A 24,097-nucleotide genomic window follows, 5' to 3' on the forward strand; every position below is an offset into this window, starting at 1 on the left:
GAATGAATATGGAAAAAACTCAGGAATGTCCCTTATTATATGAACTTGCAGAAGGAGGTCAGAGGTCATAGAAAGTTGCAGAAGTTTGTAAGGAGGTCATAGAACGAAGATGTGTGAAGAGATGTGGACAACTCTGGTACACTGAACTCCTGTGTAAGAGGATCAAGGGCCATTTAAACCCTTGTCAGAACGTATAATCCTGCTTTGTACTGAAACCATATACAAGTACAGGTGTTATTCTGCAGGGATGGTAGTGATGCCTGGTTTCCAACTGCTGAATTAAAACTGTCTTCAGCCAAGAAGGAATTAAGGATGGATAGATTAATGTTTTTCTGTAAGGTTGCACTGCACAAAGGCTGTTTCTAGGTAGATGGGGAAGTTTCTCAGAAAGATTGAAGGACATTAGTGATTTTCCTGAAGGACAGCAGAGATCTGTAGATGTGGGAGAAGTGTTGCTCTGTGTGGGGCAGGGAGGAGGCAAGAGGCAGCCTCTAAATGTCAATTTTTAATGCCTGCCCCTGTGAATTTTCATGTGAAAGGAGGCATTAGGGATTTTATATAGAACTTCATATTTCAAGTCTGAAATTAAATATTCAGTGTGAATATCCAGAGTTCATTTGAAAAGTAATCGTTAAAGCAACTGTGAATTGAGATAGCCTACATGAACTCTTTCATCTAGTATTTATGAAAGATAGTTCAAAGCTTGCCTGGATACCAAATAGAGACTTCAAGGAGATAACACTAATGCAATCGTGATATTATCTTAAAACAGGAAAATTGATACACAGATAAATCTTAATCTAGTGAAAATAAGTAAATTTTAATGTGCCTGTTTGTCTGTTGTGTTCTACTGAGAAACCAACCTATTTTTAAAACTAAGATACTTATTTTCTTATTGCTAATTCTCTCCAAATACTTATGTAGCTCAGCAGATTGATTAAGAAAGTGCTAACAGGGAAAAATGACATGCTCTACAGCCTCAGCAGCAGTGTGAAACAGCACAGGAAAAGCTATAGGGTCAGGCAGGAAGCAACCAGAAGTGCTTTATGCAATGTTGCTGGATTTGCAATACTCCGAAGGCTGCGAACTTGTAATTTTCAGGCCATTCTCAACTGTCTATGCTTTGGACAGAAGGATGATGTGAAGCAAATGGAGAAGGGCCCTTCTGGTAGTGGTTTGCTAGTGTAGTGCTTCGAGCACTTGAATATGTATGTACCTTCATTTGTATTCTGTGAGGGACACGAGTGTGTGTTTTGGATGATTTGGTGCTGTGTGTACACTGATGCAAAATGCTGTGTTTACAGTTCAAAGAGCACAAGGAAACTAGATCTGTATGATCACGTAGAATCTCAAACAATGTAAAATACTGTTGTAGGTACTGTTTACTTAGGGAACTGTCGGGAAGTTTTTCTTAAAAATCTTCTCCCCCTGTCCTTTTTTTAGCTTTCTGAACTGCTGTACTGTATGGTTCGTTCAGACTGTACACTGGAATGACACAGGATGCATGAATTATGTCTATTACTCCCTAATTCCAAATAGTGTTTGGAATGCTCTAGCCTTTAGTTGATGTAGCATTTGCTCCTGAAAAAATGAGCAGTTGCAATAAAGTCATCTGGGACAATGTGGATGTTCACAGTAGAGGAGTTGAAGTGCCTTTTGGAATTGGAGCCTCCATGCTCAGAACATGACAAGAACTACGTCTTAGGAAGCTTTGTTAGTATCTTAGAAGAACCAGAAAAGCTTTCTAACGTTGTGTGCTATGCTTTTTTCTTTCACAAAAGTTGTAGAAATAACTCTTGCCTTTTGTATGCCCTCTTATTGTATAGAGTCTGGTATGAAATATCTTTTTTTGATTTTTTTTTTTCCTTTTTTTCTGATGCCTCAGCCACTTCCATGGCTGATGTACTCTGTCCAGTTGACTCATCATTGTGTATGTTTTCTTGACTTCTAATTAAAATCTGTTCTAGTCTAATATTAGACCATCAGTCCTTGTTATATCACCCTTCATTCTTAAGTAATTCATCCTGCAGCCTCCATACTCTGTATGACTAATGTCTTTTTCTTAAATATTCTTAGAACATTTTAAAATACCATCTATATTATAAGTAGCACAGTAGCAATACCTCTCATTACAATTGCTTAACACTTTCTGTCATAGCTCAGTGCTTTCTTTTGCTTAGGATTTTGACAAGACTTTAACCTTTGGCGGAATTTTCCATGCATTGGTGTTTGCCTCAGCCTGAAATTTCCACTTGAGACTGGTTTTTTTATTTTGTTCTGTTTGTTTGCTGAAAGTATAATCAGTATTTCATAGAGAAGGCACATCTAAATCGGCTTCTGTTACTTGCACAGAAAACACAGATTTATGTACTTCCTTCTATTTTTTTTGTAAAGGATCCCAAGGCAGATGTTTTTGGCTGAAAAATGGAAACAATTGTCTATTAGCAGGAGACTGTGCATGGGAGGGGGAATGCTCACTAAACAGGAATAAATCTGGGGAAGGAATATCTCTCAATAAGAAGTGAGAACTGAATTGATGAGCACTGAGAAGGAACTGGTTGTTACCTAATCTTTAGGCATTCAAGAAATTTGTCCTAAAAGCAAAAATTAATTTATCTGGCTTTAATTTTTTTTTAATAGATGTTCTCCATTTTTTCCTTCTAACAACCACGTGAAACTTTTTTCCCTTATAGTGGCAAAAAGGAAAAAGATAATTGCAATGATTTCTGTTGGTAATCAGAAGCTGTTTAGATTCTCCTAAAAATTCTGTTTGATTTTGCATGTGTAAGTAATTCTTTGCTTGCTTGTCCAGTGAAAGAAAATAAAATCTGTGGATGGAAGGTGTTTTATTATAGCTAAGCATTATTTCTGTTTTAATCCTTCATACATGCTACAGTCTTCAGTTCCACTGGAGCAGTACCCTGATGTGATGATGCAAAGGATGATTTTCCTTATACGAGTGGCTGGTGTTTCTTGTTGTTCTTCTTGGGTCCAGACAGAGAACTAGATTTGGTTGGGGAAAGAATTTTTTTTCCCCAAAAAGTAGAGTTGAGAGAAACTTTTACTGTCTCTGTGTACAGGATAGTGTTATGGGCTGTCTGTGAGGATGTGGGTCTGTATTATCAATACACTACTGACCTTTTCAGAGGCCTTGCAGGTGATGTTTTTGCCTATGGCACTTGATACTTTTGGCTTCTGAGAGCTGAAATGCTTTAATTCAACTGTGGTCCTAGGGGTCAATACAGCCATGTCTGGGTAGGGCTTGAGAGCCTGTGGTATATTGGTCATCTAACTATATGTTACAGAAATTCTTTCTGGCTTTAGATTTCATAAAACTCAGTTTCAGTTCCTGTAGTTGATGCAAAATAGAGCAGCCTGCCTAACATTTCCCAGTCCACTAAGAGGGTTCTAAATAGGTGCAGCAACCTGGTCTGATGTAAAAGCCTGAAGGTTAGTCTACATTTAAATTTACTGTGTACATGCTGATGTAGGAGTTTTGCAGTTTTTGCAACTGCAGATGTTTTTAGGAGGGATCTATATAAATTACGAAGTAAATATGCTAACTTTGGAGCAAGCATGTTTTTTAAACCTCAAACTGTATTCCTTATCTCTGTAAGGTATATTAGTAGTTCTCTTAATGAAACTTATTTTAATCCTTTAACCTAACAAAATGTAGCTACTGTGTTAAGAGACCTCACTTGTACTGAAAGTAGTATGTGACTGGTTTCAGCTTTTCCCTGAACTGCTAGGAAGCTGTGAAGGAAGAAATTTCTTCTGCCCTTGAGAGAAAAGGACAACTAATTTTATCACTTAATTATTTCAGGAGAAACACAGAGAATGCATCTGAAAAACTTGTGATGATTGGTGAAGAAATACCACTGCTAGCAGATTTGTAAGGAAAATGCGTATACTTGTTGTGTATATAAACTGAGGTTTCCAGTTTATTTACAAAATACATTATCACCTTAAACTCCCCAAACCAGGAGTGCCAATCTATGTCCCTGTCAAGTGAGTTTAACAGCATCCAAAGGAAAAGGGAGTTGTTCAGATTTGTGAAGATTTGTGTTCTGGCATCTGTTTAGAAACCCTTCAGTTGTCATCTTTGGTGACCAGTACCCCCTGTGCCCATCCCCTCTGTGGGGAATGTATGTACTGACTGACAGGGAGAAGAGCCTGTGTTTAAGCAGACTTGCTTGACTGGATGGTATTTTCCCCAAATCCATGTAATTTGACTGATAAACTTGATGACTGGAGTTCAACTCTGGAGAGCAGTTTGAGGCTTTGCTGAAGTGTGTACATAACTCAGGGTCATCGCAGGTTTCTGTCTGGGCTGGAATGTGGGTTGCTGCTTCTCATTAAAACCAAGTTGAGAACTTTAACTTATGCTGTGTGTATATAACTTTTTTAATTGGAAGCCCAGGAGGGACAGCTTTTTATGACTTACCTGCAGAGATCTAGTTACTTCATTAAGAAAATAAAGCTGTCACTTAGTATGATTTTTTTTTTCTCAATTCTGGGAACCAAAGCTAAAAGCGTTGCTTTAAGGATGTTATCCATACTGGAGAATGGCATTTTGGTGTCAGTTCTGCAGCAGTGGTATAATATGTGGAGAGAAAGGTGAGCCATATACTGCTGATTTCATTTGAAGTTATGTTTCCTTGGTCAGCATGTGATTCCTGTGAAAACAAACCAGTGCTTTTCCAGTGTTTAATGACAGTTGTGGTGATGTTCTAACTAACCAGCTGCTGTCCTGAGGGCTGTTACTCTGCTAACAATAGTAGTGACAGAAGGTAAGTTCTATCAGGAAGACATCAACTGTATTAAATACAGGTCATGCAATGGATGTCCCTATGGCAAGGACTGGGAATAGAAAAGAAATGTCTTTTATGTATCAGAATAAACTGTTTTGTGTGTGCTTCTGTTAACCTAAAATATGTCCTCTGTATAACCAAAGTGTATATACTGTATTCACAATATCCAGGTTATGCAGCTTTACTGACATGGTTTTATTTATAGCCCAGGCCACCATACAGATGTTATTCTGATAGAAAACAAGTTAATAGAAGTATATCATAATATCTTGAGCTAGTAATTAATGTTTTTTTTCTTCTGCTCCCAGAAATAAGTTTTCAGTAGGCTTTTGAAGCTGTAGGTAAAATGCATTAAGAAGTTCTAGTTTTGAATTGGTATCCACATGTTCCAGAAACTTAGTGAATAAGTAATCTTGCAATGTGTTTTCTGTTTAGAAACTGGCAAGGTATTCACCTGGGGCAGAGCGGACTATGGGCAACTTGGAAGGCATGCAGTGGTTCCCGACGGGCAGGAGTTGTGCACAGCATCTGAACAATGCTTGGAGCTGTTGTGTAACATCCCTGTTTCAGTGCCTTGCCTAAATGGAGCATCTCAGGTAAAGAAGAAAATTATCATTCCCCCCACCTTTCTTTTTGGTGCATTAAAATAATCAGAACAATTTCCTAATAGAACCTTTTCAAATGCTGCAGCACAAGCCCTTGTTGCTCTTCCTGTAAGCTCAGAAGTTAATATGATTCAATTATTTCAAATATTTTAAAAGGATTTTGCATTCAGAAACTGATTTTTTCCTTGGTGGAATCAGAATTACCAGTAGCAAAAGATGCCAAGTTCTCTAATATCAGTGTGTGCAGGAGACAGTTGCACCTGCAACACAGCCTAACAGATGAGGTGGGACTCTGTCCTGTTGCAGCCCTACTTTTGTCTGTAACTCCAAAAAGCAGCACCCTACAAATCACAAATGGTGGTCCCTCTGAGCCAGGGGAGAGGCTTGCACAGCCATATAAACAGTTCTGCTGGGTTTTACTGCAGCTTAGAAGAGTGGAAATTCCCAGTACTGTGTGGGTAGGAACAAAAAGTTGTGGTGTGATTGAGACATGTGGTTCATGGCTGATCCAGGTCTTCTGCCCAGTATGCTTACTCTTAATCTGTTATGATGCTTGATAAATCTACAGTTTGAGGTGTAGGGTAAGTGCAGAAGGGGAGACCGTCAGGAAAGCAGAGATGGGAAAACAGGTGATAGAAGATGGACTTTGTTCAAAGTGCAGCCTTGTTGGCTTAATATCGGATTACTGATCTGTCCAGGTGTCACTCTCAAAGAGTATATAGTTATCTAGGGCACTAAACTTTAGCAATGGGTTAAAGAAAACCTGTAAAGCTTCAGAAGAACAGCCTTGTTCTCAAAAAGGCTGAAGAATTAAAACCAACCAAAAAGTGCTCCAGCCACACAGTCCCAAGTTGCCAAAGGCGAAGGCAGGGATAGGGAAAATGAAGCATTGCCTGCTATAGGAGAAGACCAGGTTCGAGACCGTTTAAGGAACCTGACAGTGCACAAGTCCATGGGATCTGGTGTGATACATCTGTGGGTCCTGACGGAACTGGCAGAGGAATTGGATAAGCCAATATCCAGACATCATCTGCCTGGACTTGTGCAAAGCATTTGACACTGTCTCACTCAACATTCTGTGTATAAACTGGAGAGACATGGATTTGATGGACCACTTAGTAGATAAGGAATTGGCTGGATCTTTACAGTCAAAGAAGTGATGTCAATGGCTTGATGTCAGACTGGAGACCAGTGAGGAATGGTGTTCCCTAGAGGTTGGTATTGGGACCAGCACTGTTTGCCGGTGACAGGGACAGTATGATCAAGTGCCCTCTCAGCAAGCTTGCCAACAATACCATGTATGGTGTGGCCAACATGCTGCAAGGAAGGGATACCGTCAGAGGGACCTTGACAGCCTGGAGAAGTGGGCCCATGTGAACCTCATGAAGTTCAACAAGGCCAAGTGCAAGGTCCTGCACGTGGTTTGGGGCAATCCAAGCGCAAGCACAGGCTGGGTGGAGCATGGATTGAGAGCAGCCCTGAGGAGATGGACTTGGGGATGTCGGTGGATGAGAAGCTTGGCAGTCACCGGCCATATGCACTTTCAGCCCAGAAAGCCAACAGCATCTTGGGCTGCATCACAAGCAGTGTGGCCAGCAGGTCAAGGGAGGTGATTCTGCCCCTCTGCTCGGCTCTTGTGAGACCCCATCTGGAGTGCTGCATCCAGCTCTGGGACCCTCAGCATAAGAAAGAGGTGGACCTACTGGAATGAGTCCAGAGGAGGGTCACAGAGATGATCAAACAGCTGGAGCACCTCTCTTATGAAGACAGGCTGTGAGAGTTGGGGTGATTCGTCCTGGAGAAGAGAAGGCTCTGGGGTGACCTTATAGCATCTTCCATACCTAAAGGGGGCTTTTAAGAAAGATGGGGACAGACTTTTTAGTAGGGCCTGTAGCCACAGGACAAGGGATAATAGTTTTAAACTAAAAGAGGGTAGATAAAAGGAAAAAATTTTTTATGTTGAGGGTGGTGAAAGAGGTTACTCCGGGGAGGTGGAGGATGCCCCATCCCTGGAAACATTCAAGGTCAGATTGGATAGGGCCCTGAGCAGCCTGATCTAGTTGAAGATGTCCCTGCTTATTGTAGGAGGTTTGGACTGTATGACCTTTAAAGGTCACTTCCATCTCAAACCATTCTGCGAAGGTCTTTGTAATGGTTTAGCCAATGGCCTTTCTCCAACCTATAAATAATAATGCTACAGCTTTAGCTCAGACTGTATAAGCATATAATGAATATTTCTTTACCTTATAACATCCTTGAGTGGCTTTGGAGGTTTTCTTTTCATGTGGCTAATTTGATTACAGAATAATTTATCCTCAAGCATAAAGATGATCAGAAAGAAAACCTGACTCAAGTTGTTTGCTGTAGTCTGACATCACATGCAACTTAGACTGCATGCAAACCATTTTCTTGTCCTTTTAGAGTCTGAGAGGCAGCGTATGAGTTTCATTAGGAAGAGCATTGCCAGCGGATCAAGGGAGGTGATCCTACCCCTGTACTGAGGCCTAGTGAGGCTGCATCTGGAGTACTTTGACCAATTCTGGGCTCCTCAGGACAAGAGAGACATGGAGCTCCTGGAGTGGGTCCAGTGGAGGGTGACAAAGATGGTGAGGGGACTGGAGCATCTCTCTTACAAGGAGAGGGGGGGAACTGGACCTGTTCTCAAGAAGAGACGTCTGAGAGGGGACCTTATTGATGTCTGTAAGTATCTGAAGGGAGAATGTCAGGAGGATGGAGCCAGGCTCTGCTCAGTGGTGCCAAGCAATAGGACAAGAGGCAACAGGCAAAAACCGATGCACAGGAAGTTTCACCTGAATATGAGGAAGAACTTCTTTGCTGTGCAGATAACTGTGCACTGGAACAGATTGGCCAGAGAGGTTGTGGAGTCTCCCTCACTGGAGATATTCCAGAAGCTGCTTGACACAGTCCTGTGCAATGTGCTCAAGGATGACTCTGCTTGGGCAGGGAGGTTGGACTAGATGACCTGCTGTGGTCCCCTGATCTTACCCATTCTATGATTCTGTGATATGGCAATTGACCTATTGTCAGGCAATGTGCAGGTTCCATCTGGGCAGACAACCAGTCGAAAGGTGTGCATTTCCCTGTGGGGTAGCTGGCTGTCAAAATTCACAGGGTACAAAAGTACAGGTTGACAGCTTCAGCTGCACTGTCGGTACTGCATCTCTGCCTCCTGGTAGTCTCCCATGGCGAGACTGGTTAGAAGAGTTGGCCTCTTCTCTTTCCCATCATCAGTGTTCTGTGGATGTGTGCACTCTCAGAGGTGAACTGGAGCTTCAGAGCCCATGATGCTGCACTAATGAATAATTTGTTTAGTCATTGTTGACTCCACTGGGTCTCAGACAGCTTTCTTACTCATTTTGATATGGGTGTCCCTACTTTTTGTCATTAGTTATCCGTAGACAACTGTTTCACACTGTTTTTCATCTGTGCATTGTGCAGTGTCTCAAGAACGTAGTTCTGTCATTTCTCGAACAATACAAAGCTAAGGTAGTTGTAGCTTTTGCACAGGGGAACTTGAGCTTGGCAGGACGAGTGATCCATGAAAGTGAAGGATGCGTTCAGGTACATTCCTTGAAAAGAAAGAGAAACAACAATCTCATCTTTATTCTGCTGCCCTCAGCACTGTTCCTCCTTACAGACCTGTGAGAGACCTGATTTGAGTGATTAGCGATGGCAGTGTTCTGGAGCAGACATCATTCTTTGCAGAGATAACAGCATGAAGATGATTTAAGAGCATAATTTTTACCCTAGGAGGAGCTGTGTTGATGAGAAAATTAAAAAAACAGATAGTAAGAGCCTAAATTGTTTCACTTCAAGATTACAAAATAGTGCCAAAGCAAGAATTTATACTTGAAAATGCATTAAATTGCAGTATGTAGACTATGTAGAGTGAGCTGGTTTTTGTTAACACAAAAGTTATCCCTTTTTCCATTTCTTGTCATATGGAGACAGGGTTTGATTTGAGAGCTGAATTAAATGACGTATATAGAGAAATTAGTTCTTTTTCATGCTTACCTTGAATCAGCAATTCCAATTTTTGTGTTTAATGCGGAGAGACAGTTTAACAGTTGAGGATTACAACTAAAGATTTTTATCCATGGTCTGTTTTTATAAATCACTTCTAATGATTCAACTGAATTTTTGGCAAAGCTCTGGTCTGCTGATTGCTTCTGCACTTCAGTTAATATTGTTAAAGCCAAAGTGGAGAAACTAATCTAAGGATTAGAGGACAGGATGAAAGACGCACTAGTTTACCTCAAGGACAGTGCAGGAAATTTAACCTCCTGTGTTGCTCCTTGTCTCTGTGCCCATGGCTTACCTATTTTCTTCACCAAAGACCAGGGATTCTCCTTTCTTTGAACCGAAATTGTTATAGTGTCTGTGTCTGCCGCTTCAAAACCTGATTTTTGAAGTATTGTCAGTGACCTATTCCATTGTGAGTTTGACTTCATCTGAGAAACTCATTTGAAAACACCGACCTTGAAAAATATGAGCACTTTTTTCTTTATTCTGAAACAAAAGAAGAACAAAAGCCTGAGTTTTAGCTAATTATCCACTAATCTGAGTATGGTTTTTTTGGCAGTTTTAAGAGTGTGTGGAGGTTCCTGGTGTTAAATGTGTTTAAAGTTTTTGCATGTTGTGACTGCAGGTCTATTTACTATTTTCTTCTCAGTGCTTTGGTGCATATCCACCATGGGCCAAGGCACTGAGAAGAGGCTGTGTGAGACATTATGCATGCAGTGCTCTTGTGTTGCGGGGCGTCCTTGATTGGACCTCTTCAGAACATCTGACTCATCTGCCGCCTGATGCGCATTCACATCCACTGCTCTTCAGATGAAAGGACAATTAAATACAAACGGCCCGAAATATGATGAGTCTCTCTATTTAGCAGATGCTACAAAGACCTGGTTTAATGTTTCCTCCTTGTCCAAATGCTTTTCCAGTCTGTTTGATATTTTTGGCTGTAATAGCTGTCGTTCTACTGTTTGTGGTATGTTCAGCGTGTCATTCACATTGCAGCAAACATTTGCTGCAGCAATAAAGAAGTGAAAAGTCTCTGCAGTGCTGAATGTTTCTTGCTAAGCTGGATGGAAGGAAGGGCTGCAGTTATTTTGGATGTGCATGGCTTCACATGGAGCCGTGTTTTTATCATATCCTTTTCTACTTAAAGCAAGCTGTGTTAAATCACAGGTTTCTGAGGAGGGATCTCTGAAATTGAAAAATAACCGTCACTCAACTTGAATCTTGATGGTGGATGTAGGCACTGGTTGTGTCAGGGAATGAAAATAATTGATAAACTTGTGGCAACCCATGCCTACTGTGTTTATCCTGATCCTACTGTGATCCATAGTTCCAATGTGTATGTTCGTCTCAGTGTGTGTTCATCCCGTGCTATACAGATTGCTTTGGATCCACTGTATGGTTCCTTTTTTTCAGAGAATGGCATCATGAATACCCACATTCTCATGGCCCTCTGCAGTCAAAGTTTACTGCTGTTCTTCTCAGTGGAGTTGCAGTAGGATGTCATTTTTGTTTGTATTTGAGAGGTAGCTTTGGTTTTAGTATGTTCTTGGTTTTTCCTTTTCCCCATTCATGTTGCAAAATATTAAGCAGCTGCCTACAAAACAAATCTAATCTATCTGCTATGATGGCAATTAATTGTTTATTATATAACTGATAGGTTAACAAATAAGCATAGTTATTACCTTAACATGTAGTCACAATGATATTGATGGAACTTTTTGTTTAAAAAAACCCTGAAACTGTTTTTGTAATTTTTTGGCTTCACGGGGAAAATTGTTAGAGGCCTTTTTGTAAGTGAAGCTGTAGTTGAGACTTTAAAGGGTATTAAAAGAAATAGTCTGATAGTATTACATATCATCTCTGTGCTCTGTGTGTGGCTTTTGAATATTTAGTTGTTTGACTGGCTGCTGTAAATTTCTTTATTTTGAATGTTCAAAACAAGAGGTTTATATTTTTGTGGGAGAGAAACAACAAGTTGAGCTTTCCTAAACCAGATTTTACTGGTCGGAGCTTGAGAATATATGTGTAGTAACTGATCCAATAAGCCCCTTAAAAAAAACCGCTTTGGGTGGTAGGGAAGGAGGCAAAAAAGTTGAAGTGATGTGGAGTTTCTCACTTGATAAGCAAGTAGTATGTTTTTGTGTATTGTGGTGAGTTTTTTTTGTTTGTTTATTCGATTTTTTTTTTTTAATAGTCATAAATTGGTGTCTTTTACAAGTTGGTCTTGGTCCATGTCCTTTGAGAAATGGCATTGTTGAATTTTCCTTGATTGATTTTGTTATGCTGTTTTGGAGATGCAATGATGAAAATTGTAACATAGGGATGGTCCCTTTAATATTCTTGTATTGAATTCTTGTCTTATCAATTCATTTTAAGTGACAATAAAGGAAAATAAAGGTTATAGAGAAGTTAGTTCTGAGTACAACTCACTGTGCAAATGACAAATTGCAATTAAGGATGAAAAAAAGAGACCAAATTGTTGAAATTATTATTAGGAGGGAAAAAACCAAACAGGATGTATCAAAAGATTGAAACTACAGTCTGCATACAAAATACAGTGAGTCCGTGTTTGATTAGGTGTGTTTGTGTGCTCTGCATGCCCTGTGTAGGAGAGTAACACTAATCTTGGCAATGCTGCAAGAACATTGAGAGTTTACAGTTATGTCACAGGAAATGAGGAAATGGGATTTATTTCTTGGGTCAGTTGGTTCCCTCTAGCAGGAAATTGAGAGCAGTACCAAACTGCTGAAATCCAAATGCAAGTTTTTGGCTAGATAGCCATCCCACTTATTCTGTGCTTTTCTTATCCCATTAAGACATGGCTGTGGTTTGTAAAGAATATCTTATGGCCTGGGTAGAGAGACATTTAACATTCATAGCAAAGTCATTTCTGGAAGTTAAGAATAGCTGCGTGTTATAAGGAAAGCCTAGTTCACCAACTCTGGGTCTGTACATTTTGGAAAACAAAGAGGAGATGATACTGGTTCCCAGCAGGTGCTTTCTGTCATCCATACCAATTTCTCTGCAGCTGGAATTGCAGAAAGGGAGGCAGGAAATCAAAGTCACACCAAGTGAATGGCTAGGGAGAATTCCTGCACTGCCTTTTGTGTGCCAGAGAGTGTGTGCTGTGTGAGTACAAAGTAGAAGTTTTCAAATTATCACTTTTGCATATGAGGGTTGGTTTAAAATGACCAAAATTGCTCTGCTAGGGTTGTACTGTAGCACTGAAGTAGCAGCCAGAGGTAATGCTGCTTTGTATGGGAGACCAGGAAAGGTTGATTTGCTGACAGATGGGGTGGTGTAGGACAGGACTAACATGGGATGAAGTCAGGAGGTGGAGACCCACCCAGCATGTGATGACAGGTGTTACAAATGTGAGTGTGGGCAAGCCTTAATCTTCATAATTCGTAAATTAATTTCCATTTGATGGTGTGTTGCAGTTAGAATTCCAAATGAATACCTCACTTGGAGATCTCTGAAAGTATCAGGGAAATGAAAAGAGACTAAAACTATTTGCAGCGGTAGCCATGGCTTGTGCAGACATGCATCAGCTGTCAGTTGTGAGGCCCTAACAATGAGACCAAATTGGCAGTTGTATTTAATGAGCCTGTTAGCAGCAAAATGACTAATCTAAGTTGCCTTGTTGTAACTCTCTGATCTCCATATGCTCATAGAATGTTCCATAATTTAAAAATACTGACTGGGTCCCATCTCTCTGCATAGATTGTTCTAGTAACAGTGCACAACTTTGAGCTGAGAGATAACCTGTGATCCAGGTCATTGCTCCTCTGAAGGATTTCTTCACACCAACAAATGCCACAAATGTTCAGTAGTGCCATTCACATGCCACGATGCGGTTAATGCCTGCTAATTAACCGTGGGCAGTGCCGCAAAATTACTTTAAAAAAATGTGCTTGGTTTTAAGACAAAGTCTTTGCAAGCAGCAACCTTGGAAGGTGACGACTGTTAGTGCAGAAATCCAGTTCTGCCTCACTGAAATGATTTTGCTTGCCTTGTTTATCCATGAGGAGCCTAAACAGAAAGGTTTCAATGTAAAATGCACCCAACCTAGTTTAAGGTGAATCAAATCTAACCCAGGGGATGTGCATGGACATGTTCCAAATCCAAGTGAAAATATGGTTTGAAACAAGGGGTTGGTGGAAAAGGCCCTAAAGCATGCAGTTTTTCATTTTCAGTTTGTCATTAGAACTGTTACAGAGAAGGGATTAACAAATCAATGCAGGCTAAAACGAGAGAAAATCAATAAGAAACTGTAGTGAACTGGAACAAAGCTAACAATTTACAACGTTCTCTGCAAAGAAATCTCATCCATACCTCCTTTTATGGATGGGAAAATAGTGCCAAAACAGTGCTTTCAGGTTGGAGTAATTGTTTTTTACCTGGCTGACCCCAGAACTTTAGGTCAAGAAACTTCTGGTGTGAATGCTACTTATATGTTGATGAATTTTATTGGCAAGTTCTATAACAGTGGAATCTTAGGGAAAAATAGTCAAGGAGAAATATATCATTTAAGTTACCCTCATAGGAATTTGATGGAACGCTCTCTTTAATAGTTTTCTTCTTTGTATTAGTAGAAGTGACTTGGTTAGTTGTTCATTGTTTTTCTGTCTCCTTTTCTTAAGAAAAGTGTTACTTCTGAGAAGTTACCCCTTAATAGGTAGGATGCATTAAGAAGGTAGAGAATATACTGGACTACTGGGTAGTGTACTACAGGTGAATGAGATTGGAGAGATCTTAGTGGTAGGTGAATGTGATGGGAGAAATCTTAGTGGTGCCAGCTCTGCCTGTTTATTGCATTGTGACATTGGTCCTTTCAAACTCATTTGTCACTGTGCAGCCATTTGTCACCGAGGCAGTGCCAGCACACAGACTGCTTCTCCCTGCTTTAGGGATTCTGGATTTAGTTTGAACCTGGCTTATGCTTTGTACTTTTATGCTAGTGATGGTGTTTGTTTTCATTTGTCTGATGTTTCCAGCTTTCACTTATCTTTATGAGTCATTTAAGCTGTGGGCCCTGCCAATCTTTCTGGCCTTTGTGCTTATGTTGTAAGTTGTTGTAGAGCTACTGTTTAGTGGAAGATTCAGAAAAGAGAAACTTGTGTTTCTGCTGTGATGCTGAAGTTATTGCTATGCTGTGGCACACAACGAGTTTCCAAGACTGTTTTACTGGGTTGCCTGCTAAGTGACAGATACCTGTGTGTCCTCCCACCTAGTGGCTCATCTCCTTTGCCTGTTGGTTGACTTCCTCTAATTAAAGCTGAATTTGTCAAAAGCAGAAGCTACTTCTGAACTCTGTGTTTTTTACGTGGTCTACTATAGCCCGTGCCTTTGCACCGGCAATCCACCAACAGAACTTGTTTGTGAAAGGAGGAGGGGGAAGGGGAAGAAAAAGTAAAAGTGGTGTATCTAATCCTGTGAGAACAAAAATGCTAAACTATCTCCTGTTTTAAAACCTGCCTAAGGGTTTATTCTTAGTCTTCTGGCAGTTGATTGCTGAGGTCTCTATAAATTCACTGCATTTTACCAGCAGAGATTGCCAGATGCCAGCAAAGATTGCAAAAAGCTATGCTCTCGTTGATGCCTTGCAGTTTTTTTTATCATAGAGAAAGCAAATAAAAACCTTATAAAGAAATTTTTGTATTTCATTGTCAGAAAAAATTTGACAGTTCCTTAGAGGCATGGTTTCAAAAACACCACCTTCTATACTTTGTAAATTTAGCTTCCGTTTTCCTCATTCTTTCTTCCCCAGGTGTAAAGCTAATGTAAACAATCCCTCAATCCCTTCCTTGGTAACAAGTGCATCAGGATGCAGTAAGGAGTTCTTAGGAATTGTTTGTTTCTCCACAACATTGTTTGGCATAATGTTGTGCTCTTAAGTGTTAAATTAACAAGTATTAAATAGCCAGATTTCTTAATGGTAGTTGCTTTGGTGGAAATCCCTTCTATCCAGCTTTATTTAATTTGCCAGAGTTTTCCTGCAGCCTCCACTGTTAGTTGATTTTGAAAGTGTGAACCCATTCAAAGCCTTGGAAATCTGAGTCATTGGTTTATTTCTAAAGCAAGAAAAATAAAAATTAAAAAAAGAAAAAAAAGAAGCCAGGCTCTGCTGAACCTCACAAGAGATTACTGGGGCAAAGGAATGAAAGCCATTTAACAATGTCTAAGAGATCTCAACCACTTTAATACAGTTGATGATATTTTGGTGTCTGACGTGATTAATTGCTATGACAAGGTACATTGCAGGTGTATATAACTGTGCAATTCCTTTATTGCTTTTGTATATGCCAAGATGATGTAGTTTGTGTTTGTAAGTTCTTCATTCTCCATACAAATGCAATCATAGGATAAGATTTTTTCTTCTTGATTCTTATTCCCTTCTCATGCCTTCTCTGTTTGGGTCCCTAGTTTGATTTCTCATGGTTTTGTGGTGTGAGGTTTTTGGTTTTTTGTTTCATGTCTGGATGGAAGAAAATCCTTTTTCGTCAGTACTTTTGGGAAAGGATTTGTGACTTAAACGCACAAAAATAAATTCCAGAAATAGAAAACAGTGAATTGATTTTTATTTTCTTTGACTTCTTGATCTGCTACTGCTCCCTTTTTAGTATTTAACCACTACAAAGAAGAGATAAAGGCATTCTGATTTTTTTAAAGTTTCATTACTTGCTGTGGTAATGCAGTTAAAATGAGAAAGGGGCACCTACTTTTGGAGTAAATAGCTCTGTATAAAATTTAAACAATAATTGGTTTACAATTATTAAAAAAAAAATCTTTGTGACTTTTGGGAGTACAGTTACAAGATTTTTTTCGGAATTTTGTGAGAAAATAAGGACAGGAAGTGAGATAAAAAGCATTAAAATGTTTTTAATTATGTGGATATCTAAAATTCTTGGCTTAAATGTATTTCTTCCTTGCCACGAAAACCATGTAGGGAGATGGCTCTTCTCTAGCATGTGTCACTGAAGTCTTCCCACTTTGTGCAGTGGATTAGATCACAGAATATGCCAAGTTGGAAGGGACCCACAAGGATCATCAAGTCCAACTCCTGGCCCTGCACAGGACCATCCCCAAGAGTCACACTGTGTGCCTGAGAGTATCATCCAAACGCTTCTTGAACTCTGTCAGGCTTGGTGCTGTGACTGCTTTCTTGGGGACCCTGTTCCAATACCCAACCACCCTCTGGGTGAAGAACCTTTTCCTAATATCCAAACTAAACCTCCCCTGACACAACTTCAGGCCATTCCCTCGGGTCCTGTCACTGGTCACCACAGAGAAGAGATCAGTGTCTGTCCCTCCTCTTCCTCTCGTGAGAAACTTGTAAACTGTGATGAGGTCTCCCCTCAGTCTCCTCTTCTCCAGGCTGAACAGACCAAGTGACTCCTCATATGGCTTCCCCTCAAGGCTCTTCACCATCCTCGTTGCCCTCCTTTGGATGCTTTGTAGGCTGCTGTGAAATTTTTCACCTGGATGCATACAAGCCTCCTGAACTCAAGCAATGTTTGTGGCATTATGGCAGCTTTTAAGTCCTGCTATTAGCCTTTTCTTGGTGGGAAAACAATACTTTTGGGCTCAGCTGTTGTACCTGTGGTGGTAAGTTCAACACCTCAGATTGGTGAGCAACGCTTTGTAATGCTTTCATGCTATCAGAGCACCTTGAAAACTCAGAGGATGAGAAATACCAGTGTAATGAATTTGTTGTTTTCTGGAGAACAGAGGTATCATCTTGATTCTTTGTGGTTGTTATATATTAAAGCTCTGAAAAAGCATCTTAGAAGTCTAGTCCAATTTGCAGTTTAGCATACAGTCATAGCTAGTGAAGGTGCTGTGGGGCCTGTGGGGTAGAAGTGCTGGAAGTGTTCTGGAATTGATGTGTGGAGAGCATTACAGGAACTTCCCATGTTGGCTGCTGGCAGCTTGGTCAAATGCACATTTCATGCACTGTGCCACTGGTTGCTCTTATACCACCTTGCTTAATACAGTGTACAAGTATCTATAAGGGATTCTGCTGTAGATTTGTTAGGCAAATCTCTTTCTCAACATCTTGGCAAAAGGCAATCTTTTCACCTTTAGTGGTCCATCTTGAGCACTTGTATGAGGAACTGATTCAAGTCCAAAGCCTCTATTTGATCCTACCCTTTTTTTCCATCTTCTTGAATGGATTGTCGGACAAGGAGAAAAACAATTTATTAAAACAATTCTTATCAGTGTTGGAAATATGGGTACTTGAGAGCATAAGTTTTATTACTAATGATCTTATCTTGAGCTTGTAGGTGTCAGCTTGTCTCTTGAAGATTTAAATTTGCCATGTTTGAAAGGATTACTTTGAAACTGTATACCAGTTTCTTTAGAACACAGAGATTGATTTTTTTTTTTTTTTTGCTTCACAGTGAGTCTGATGTTTTCACTGGGAATGCAAGTCACAGGTTGTGGTGGGAGGGGATGTTATCAGTCTTCAGAAAACAAAAATTCATAATCTTCTCTTTTGCTGTTTCATGGCACCTGTTGTGATTTGTTTATTCTCTTTTGAAAAAATGCAAAATATTATTTCATGGTTACTGTATAAGTAACCTTAAATAAATGAGAAAATGGAAATCTTTTGACAGTCACTTTTTAAGTTTTACTGCATATTTCTATGACTTCTTCCTCTTTAATACTGCTGATTCTACTCGGTATTTGTATCTGGGACCTCTGTCACACAGAATTGAGGCTAAGAAAAGTGTAGAGACTTGTAGGAATGCATTTACATGGTCCAACTTTCTCCGGAATTTTTTTTGTTCACTTTACATGTTAGACCTAAATCTCCTAAAGAAAACATAATATTGAGATTTGCAACTTCAGAGAATGAAAAATGCTTGGAACAGAGTAATAGAAGGCTCTCTTGGTTCAGCAGTTTGCATTAAGTCTTACAGGATTAATTTGCTGTCTCTGGTTTTCCTTGCCACAGCAAGTTTGAAAGGCAGACTGCTTGGAAGGCATGAAAATCAAAATGCTCATGTCTTTTTATTTAGAAAGATTAAGATGGTATTTGTGAATTATGGTGATGGCATTTAATAATCTTAAGATACAAATGTTTTAACTTAGCTGACAAGCTGTTCAGAAATGTGAAATAGGATTTGATGTGGTTTTAATGTCTTTCATGTTTGAGAGATAATGTGCCCAATCCCCATCTTTCAAACAAATGAGGACAGAGCAGTATCCTGTTTTGCTTTTCTGCATGGTACATGGAGACATCTACAATGTCTTGTGGCCCAGTAAGTTAGGAGTGCACTGACAGTGTTCAGGGTCTTCAGGGATGACTGGTTTTTTTGTGTGAGGCCTCTGTTTGCAGTCAGACTGGCAGAAAGCCAGTGAGAAGGAGTATTTATTTGCTTATGTTGAGTTCGTGCTCAGCATGACATGCCAGAGAGAATTCTAATAACGTCATTTTATCTGAGGACTTCAAATTTAGCCATGCTAAGTATGTGAGGGACTACTGATGTTCTACTGCTGAAATTAAATATATGTTCCAGGTTACTCTTTTAGCTTATTTTTTTGACTGTACTCTTCCCCTTATGCTTTATTTACTGGCAACTTCTGTTAGATAACCCGTGTTACTGCAGGGATTTCAAATTATACTGCTGTTGATTATCTTTTTGGCGACAGGTGACATGTTCAGAAGCATCTCTTCCCATTCAGTGAGACTGCATGTACTTTCTCATTGACTCCCCTGTGGCTGAAAGAGAAACATTTTGCTTTCTCTTCTTTTGTAATTATGGGGCTAAGCACTCTATTTTTGTAGTTTGAGGAATCAGGACCAAAATCCAAAATGGTTTTATTCATGTAAGATAAATGTGATTAATTGAGATGCCTTTGTATTGTATGCTTATACATTTAGTGAGAAAAATGCTTAATATGCCAAATAGCACTCATACTTGGATTCCATTTAACTTTCTTATTTTCTCTGGTATTCAGTGCTGTGTGTTGGCTGATATTCAGGGAGAAAAGGGATCAAAAACATTAAAACACTTGGAACGGTGATGCTAAATTAGTTTTATGTTTGAGCTAGCAAAAATGAATCTATGAATTCTAGTTTTGCTCTTCAGTTGAGGGTATTTTGTTGTCATTTACTTAGTAATTTTTAATTAAATTCATAGTAAGACAGAGATGTCAGAAGGAGTAAAAATGCAAGTGTTGTGTTGTTACATATAGTTTACAAATACCTAGTTATAGTTGAAGGAGATTGATTTTAAGGAACTGGTATTAGAAAGCCCATGGTCGTTACATTTGTCGAAGTTGCACCTCCCAACAGTTGAGGTAATTTGCTTGCACTTGTAATTTATTTAACAAAGATCTCTCATGCAGGACCATAATCATTACACAAGCCTTAGCTTAAGCTTCCTCCAGAGGTATTTTGCTGCTGTGTTTTTTCCTCTGTTTCTTTCTCTTGCCCAAGAGAGTTGTTGCTGTGTAGACCTACTGAGAGCCGTCTGGTGTGCCTGCTGGGAAGCCAGAGCTGCACACCTAAACAAGCCTGTCACACTACTCACATTTGTCACAGTGCTGGACCTGCAGCTGTGAGAGATGGCCTGCAGAGACAACTTTTTTACCTCTTTTTATAATGCACGTTTGGCCATAAACTTCTGGCTACTTCAGTGCATTGTTTCTTAAAGACTTTCTCCAAAGTTCAAGCAGCTGTAAGCAGGTGTCCTTGGCATTTGAAAGTCTTCAAGGTCTCCAGTGAATTTGGACCTTTTGGGTATTCAGGCCTGCCAGTCGCTATTTTAAGGGCACTTTTTATCTGTATAATATACATCCTTCTGCTTTTGGAAAGTAGGAGCTTCTATACTGTAGAAACCTGAAGATATGGCTACTTACTCATTTTTTTTTTCAGCTGAGGGCAGTACCTCGAGGTGAGCTGCAGTAGCACTTTGTTTCCCTTGGATCAGAGTAAAACTTTTCAGCTGAGTTTTAGAAGTGGCCTGCCTTATCTTTAAATAATGTTTTTCTTCCTCTGGCAATGTAAATTTTCCTCATTCTCCCCTTGGCACATTCTGCCACCAGAGTTGCTGAAATGAATAAAAGACTTAGTGGTCAGTAGTTGCATTCTGCACCTCTTAAAGCATAAGAAGTACTACATGTAGAAAAATCCCCAAATCCTATCTTTTTGTCTTTGTGAGACACTTCAAACCTGCCATTACTAGATGGAAATGTGTGAAGACTTGAAGAACAGCACAATGCCAATCATAACAGGGCAAACTGCATCATCCTGGGAGCGCGGAAGGAATGCACCAGTGGTTTTAAATGACTATAAAATCATTTAGTTAGCAGAGTGTGCAGTAAGCCCAACTGCATCTTCCCATCTAGAAGTTGCAAAGTACTGTTTGTACTGCTGCTCTTCTCATTGCCATGCTGAAACCAGAAAGCATTATGTACCTGCCTTCTGCTTGGAGTCATGTCCCAGTGGGCAGGGTTCTCAAACAACCTTTGCAGCTGAGCTGGCTTGGAACAGCAGCATAATTCATAGCTTATCTTAAGAAAACAACTGCAAAAGAAAGAGGGGTAAAACCCACATGGTTAAATAGAGTGCTTAGGCCTCTGATGGACAGAGGAGAATAAAAGGCAGGGGTGAAAACCAGGAAGCATTCCTATGTATAGTATAACTTGTCATAGTAAATCTCCTGTATAGAATCCATTAATATATGTTTGCAGACAACACAGCTCGATTGTACTCTTGACAGGAGACCTGAAATGCATCAGGAATTTCTGGTTCAAGTCCAATGTTGATGTAGAGAGGTGCAGTCAAGTCAGTGGAGCTCTGCAGTATGCAGTGGAGTTGTCCACCATGTTATAAAGCCATAAGATCACCCAGTGTCTGGTGGCTACCATTAAAACTGATGATATAAAAGGTATATCTATGATTCATTTAAGGTAGTGATAAGAGTGATCATGTGTGAGAAACTGAGTGTGTTAAGCTTTTCTTGAAAGTCTTGTGGTAATTGTGGTGAGTTTTAAAAAAATTGAAAGCTCGTTTTTAAAAAATCCTGAAAATGTTAAACTTCAGGTTTTAATAAGTAACAAGATTGCAGCCTCATGTCTATAAAAAAAATCTCGTTTTTAATCTAGCTTCACAATACTGTTGTAGCTTCAACTGGGTTTCTAAAATGTTTTTGGACAACAATGTTTTGGTTGTCATTTAACAAACATTCAGTTTTACATTCAGCTATGCAGAGAGTGCTTAATTAGGCCTATTGATTTGAGAAGTAAGGTAAAGCTGGAGATGATTAAGTGTAACAGATTTTAGCTCCATTGAAATTTTTTAAGAAATTAAGCATTTATTTATGAGCAAGAATAAGCATACTGACTTTGTCTCTTAGGGAGACAAGTGAATGAATTGGCTAATAACGTAGTCAGTGAAATGGTGAGAGAAGTAAATGTTAGTTGTCAAGTCTTTTTTTTTTAACGTAATTGAAGAGCACTGAAAAGTGGAGACAGTTTTAAAATGTGCTGGTGTATGGCTGCATCTGTCTTGTAGCAGCTTGTAGTTCATGTGGCATGGTGTAGGTTTTTAGTGGCTGCTCAGGCTAACTTGGAATTTTTTTGTATTGGATTTGAGGAATCTACTGGAATTGGGCCAGAGGGTTATGAGTTCCAGTAAATGACTAAAAGTGAAATTGTGTCTAGATGACTATCTAAGCCATTGGAATATGTGTTATCATAGTGGCTGAAAAATCACTTAATTATTTCAGAGAGCTTTATTTAGTTAATGTAACCCTCTTCTTTGTTCTAATACTGATTTAGTTTCTGATCTATTGGATTCAGTAAGTATTTGAATTTTGAATTTTCCATGACCTATGTCATGTTAATGTGTCTTTAATGCTTGGAAAGCATAATTTATTCTTGTGAAGGTTTGCAAAGTAATAGCACATAACTCCTTAGAGAAGAGCGAACTTTAACAGCAATATTATGGACCTAACCCAGTATATTTTAACACTGCTGTAGCTGCTGTGTATGAAGGCAGCATAGCATTTTCTGTTCTAGCTTTCTGTTTGGTTGCCCAAATTTATTAGTCATTTGCCACTTGGGAGAGAAACCTCTCTGTTCGTCCTCTATTCTCAATTTGCTTTATTTTGAAACAATGACTGAAACCAACCCATTCGTCCTTAAATTGTAGGATACTTTCTCAGCTCTTGAATAGTACTGATGATGCTAGAAATGTAAAATGGGTTATTCTGAGTAAATACTTGCAGAGAAAACCTCAGAAAGATCAGAGTTCAAAAATCCAGTCATGTGAGGTGATTACAGTTTCTTTGAAGATCACCAATTTGTTTTAAGACCTGAAAGTTTGGGTTTATTGTTGGGGGCGTAACTGTCTCTATACCTTGTTTACTGTTAACTGAAATTTATAGATGAAAATCTTGTGATTAAAATCTTAGTAGGCTTATTCAGCATGGAGAAGAGAAAGTTTCAATGGCACATAGTAGCAGCCTGCCAGTACCTACAAGGAGGCTCAGCGAGAAGATGAAGATGGAGAAGCAAAGGACAGAAATAAAACTGTGAGGTTTGGACTTAAAGTAAGGAAAACCTTTTGCACCATGAGGACAATCAAGCAGTTGAACAGGCTGCCTGGGGAATCTGTACCATTTGAGCCTTATGGAATGGAGAAAGACTCATCTGGATAAAGCCCACGCAATGTGGTCAGATCTCATGGCTGATTTGGCTGGGAGCAGGAAATTGGATAGGAACCTCCTGAGGTCCTTTTGAACTTGAATAATCCTGTGATCCTAAGATCTTGTTTTTCTCCTCAAAACTCTTTCCACATGTTTGAAATTCAGAATTATGAAGCTTTAGTCTAGTGCTGTAATAATAAGTTGTCAGAGGGATGAGTTTTCAGGTTATTTGTTCAAATGTACTGGGCAAAACTCAAATCAAGATCACTTTACAGAAGTGATGCTTCTTACCAGGGACAACAAATGAGAGAGAAGGGAACTAAAGAAATCATGCTGTTTTTTCCTGTCAGCTATAATACACATTTTGGGTGCAGCAAAATGTACAGAATCATTATGCAAGCAGTACAAAGCTCTCAATGTGCCCCTCAGGATAAAATAAGGTGCTTGTATTACTCTGATAGAGTAGAAGCTGGCATCTTATTTCCAGCACTGGCTTGGGGAAAGGAAGACTGTAACTGAAATAGCAGCTTGGAAAAAACTGCTTCATGGTTCAGTAGTTCTTTGTTGTTATTTTGTTTTAGCCCAGAAGCACTAAAATTAGCTGTCCTCTCCTCTTTGTTCTTATTTTCCTTGTACTCCAAAGTTTGCAAAGTAGAAAATGTGTTGAGAAGCTACTCTGCACTTTAGCTATCAATATACTGAAAATCAGAGCCCTTAATCTGAAGGCTTAAAATGTTGACTTTGATTTTCAGGGTTTCTTCTGCAGTTTGTCTAGTTATGTGCCATTTTCTAGCATAAATTGCTCTTTGGTCATATGAAATTAAATGGTATTGGTTTACGCTGACAGTTAAATTTATAAGAATAAGTTTAGTTTTATGCCCTTCTCAATGTCCTCTGTTTTCTTTTGAGTAGTAATGGAGGCACAGTCTGTGTGACAGATAGGCTATTGAAATTAATCCACTAAAAACAGTCT

The 24,097-nt window shown here is 39.4% G+C and overlaps 1 protein-coding gene across 1 annotated transcript in view; it reads left to right on the forward strand.

Annotated features, from left to right (window-relative positions):
• The window catches only part of SERGEF (secretion regulating guanine nucleotide exchange factor), a 149,803-nt gene that overhangs the window by 27,247 nt on the left and 98,459 nt on the right, over nt 1-24,097 (forward strand). The window contains 1 exon segment of the mRNA XM_039382425.1: nt 5,247-5,407. Within this exon segment, the coding sequence (XP_039238359.1) occupies nt 5,247-5,407 (161 nt within the window).

Source organism: Pipra filicauda, unplaced genomic scaffold, assembly GCF_003945595.2.
Source record: "Pipra filicauda isolate LSUMZ 115617 unplaced genomic scaffold, ASM394559v2 scaffold26_size5592650_pilon, whole genome shotgun sequence".
NCBI lineage: Eukaryota > Metazoa > Chordata > Aves > Passeriformes > Pipridae > Pipra > Pipra filicauda.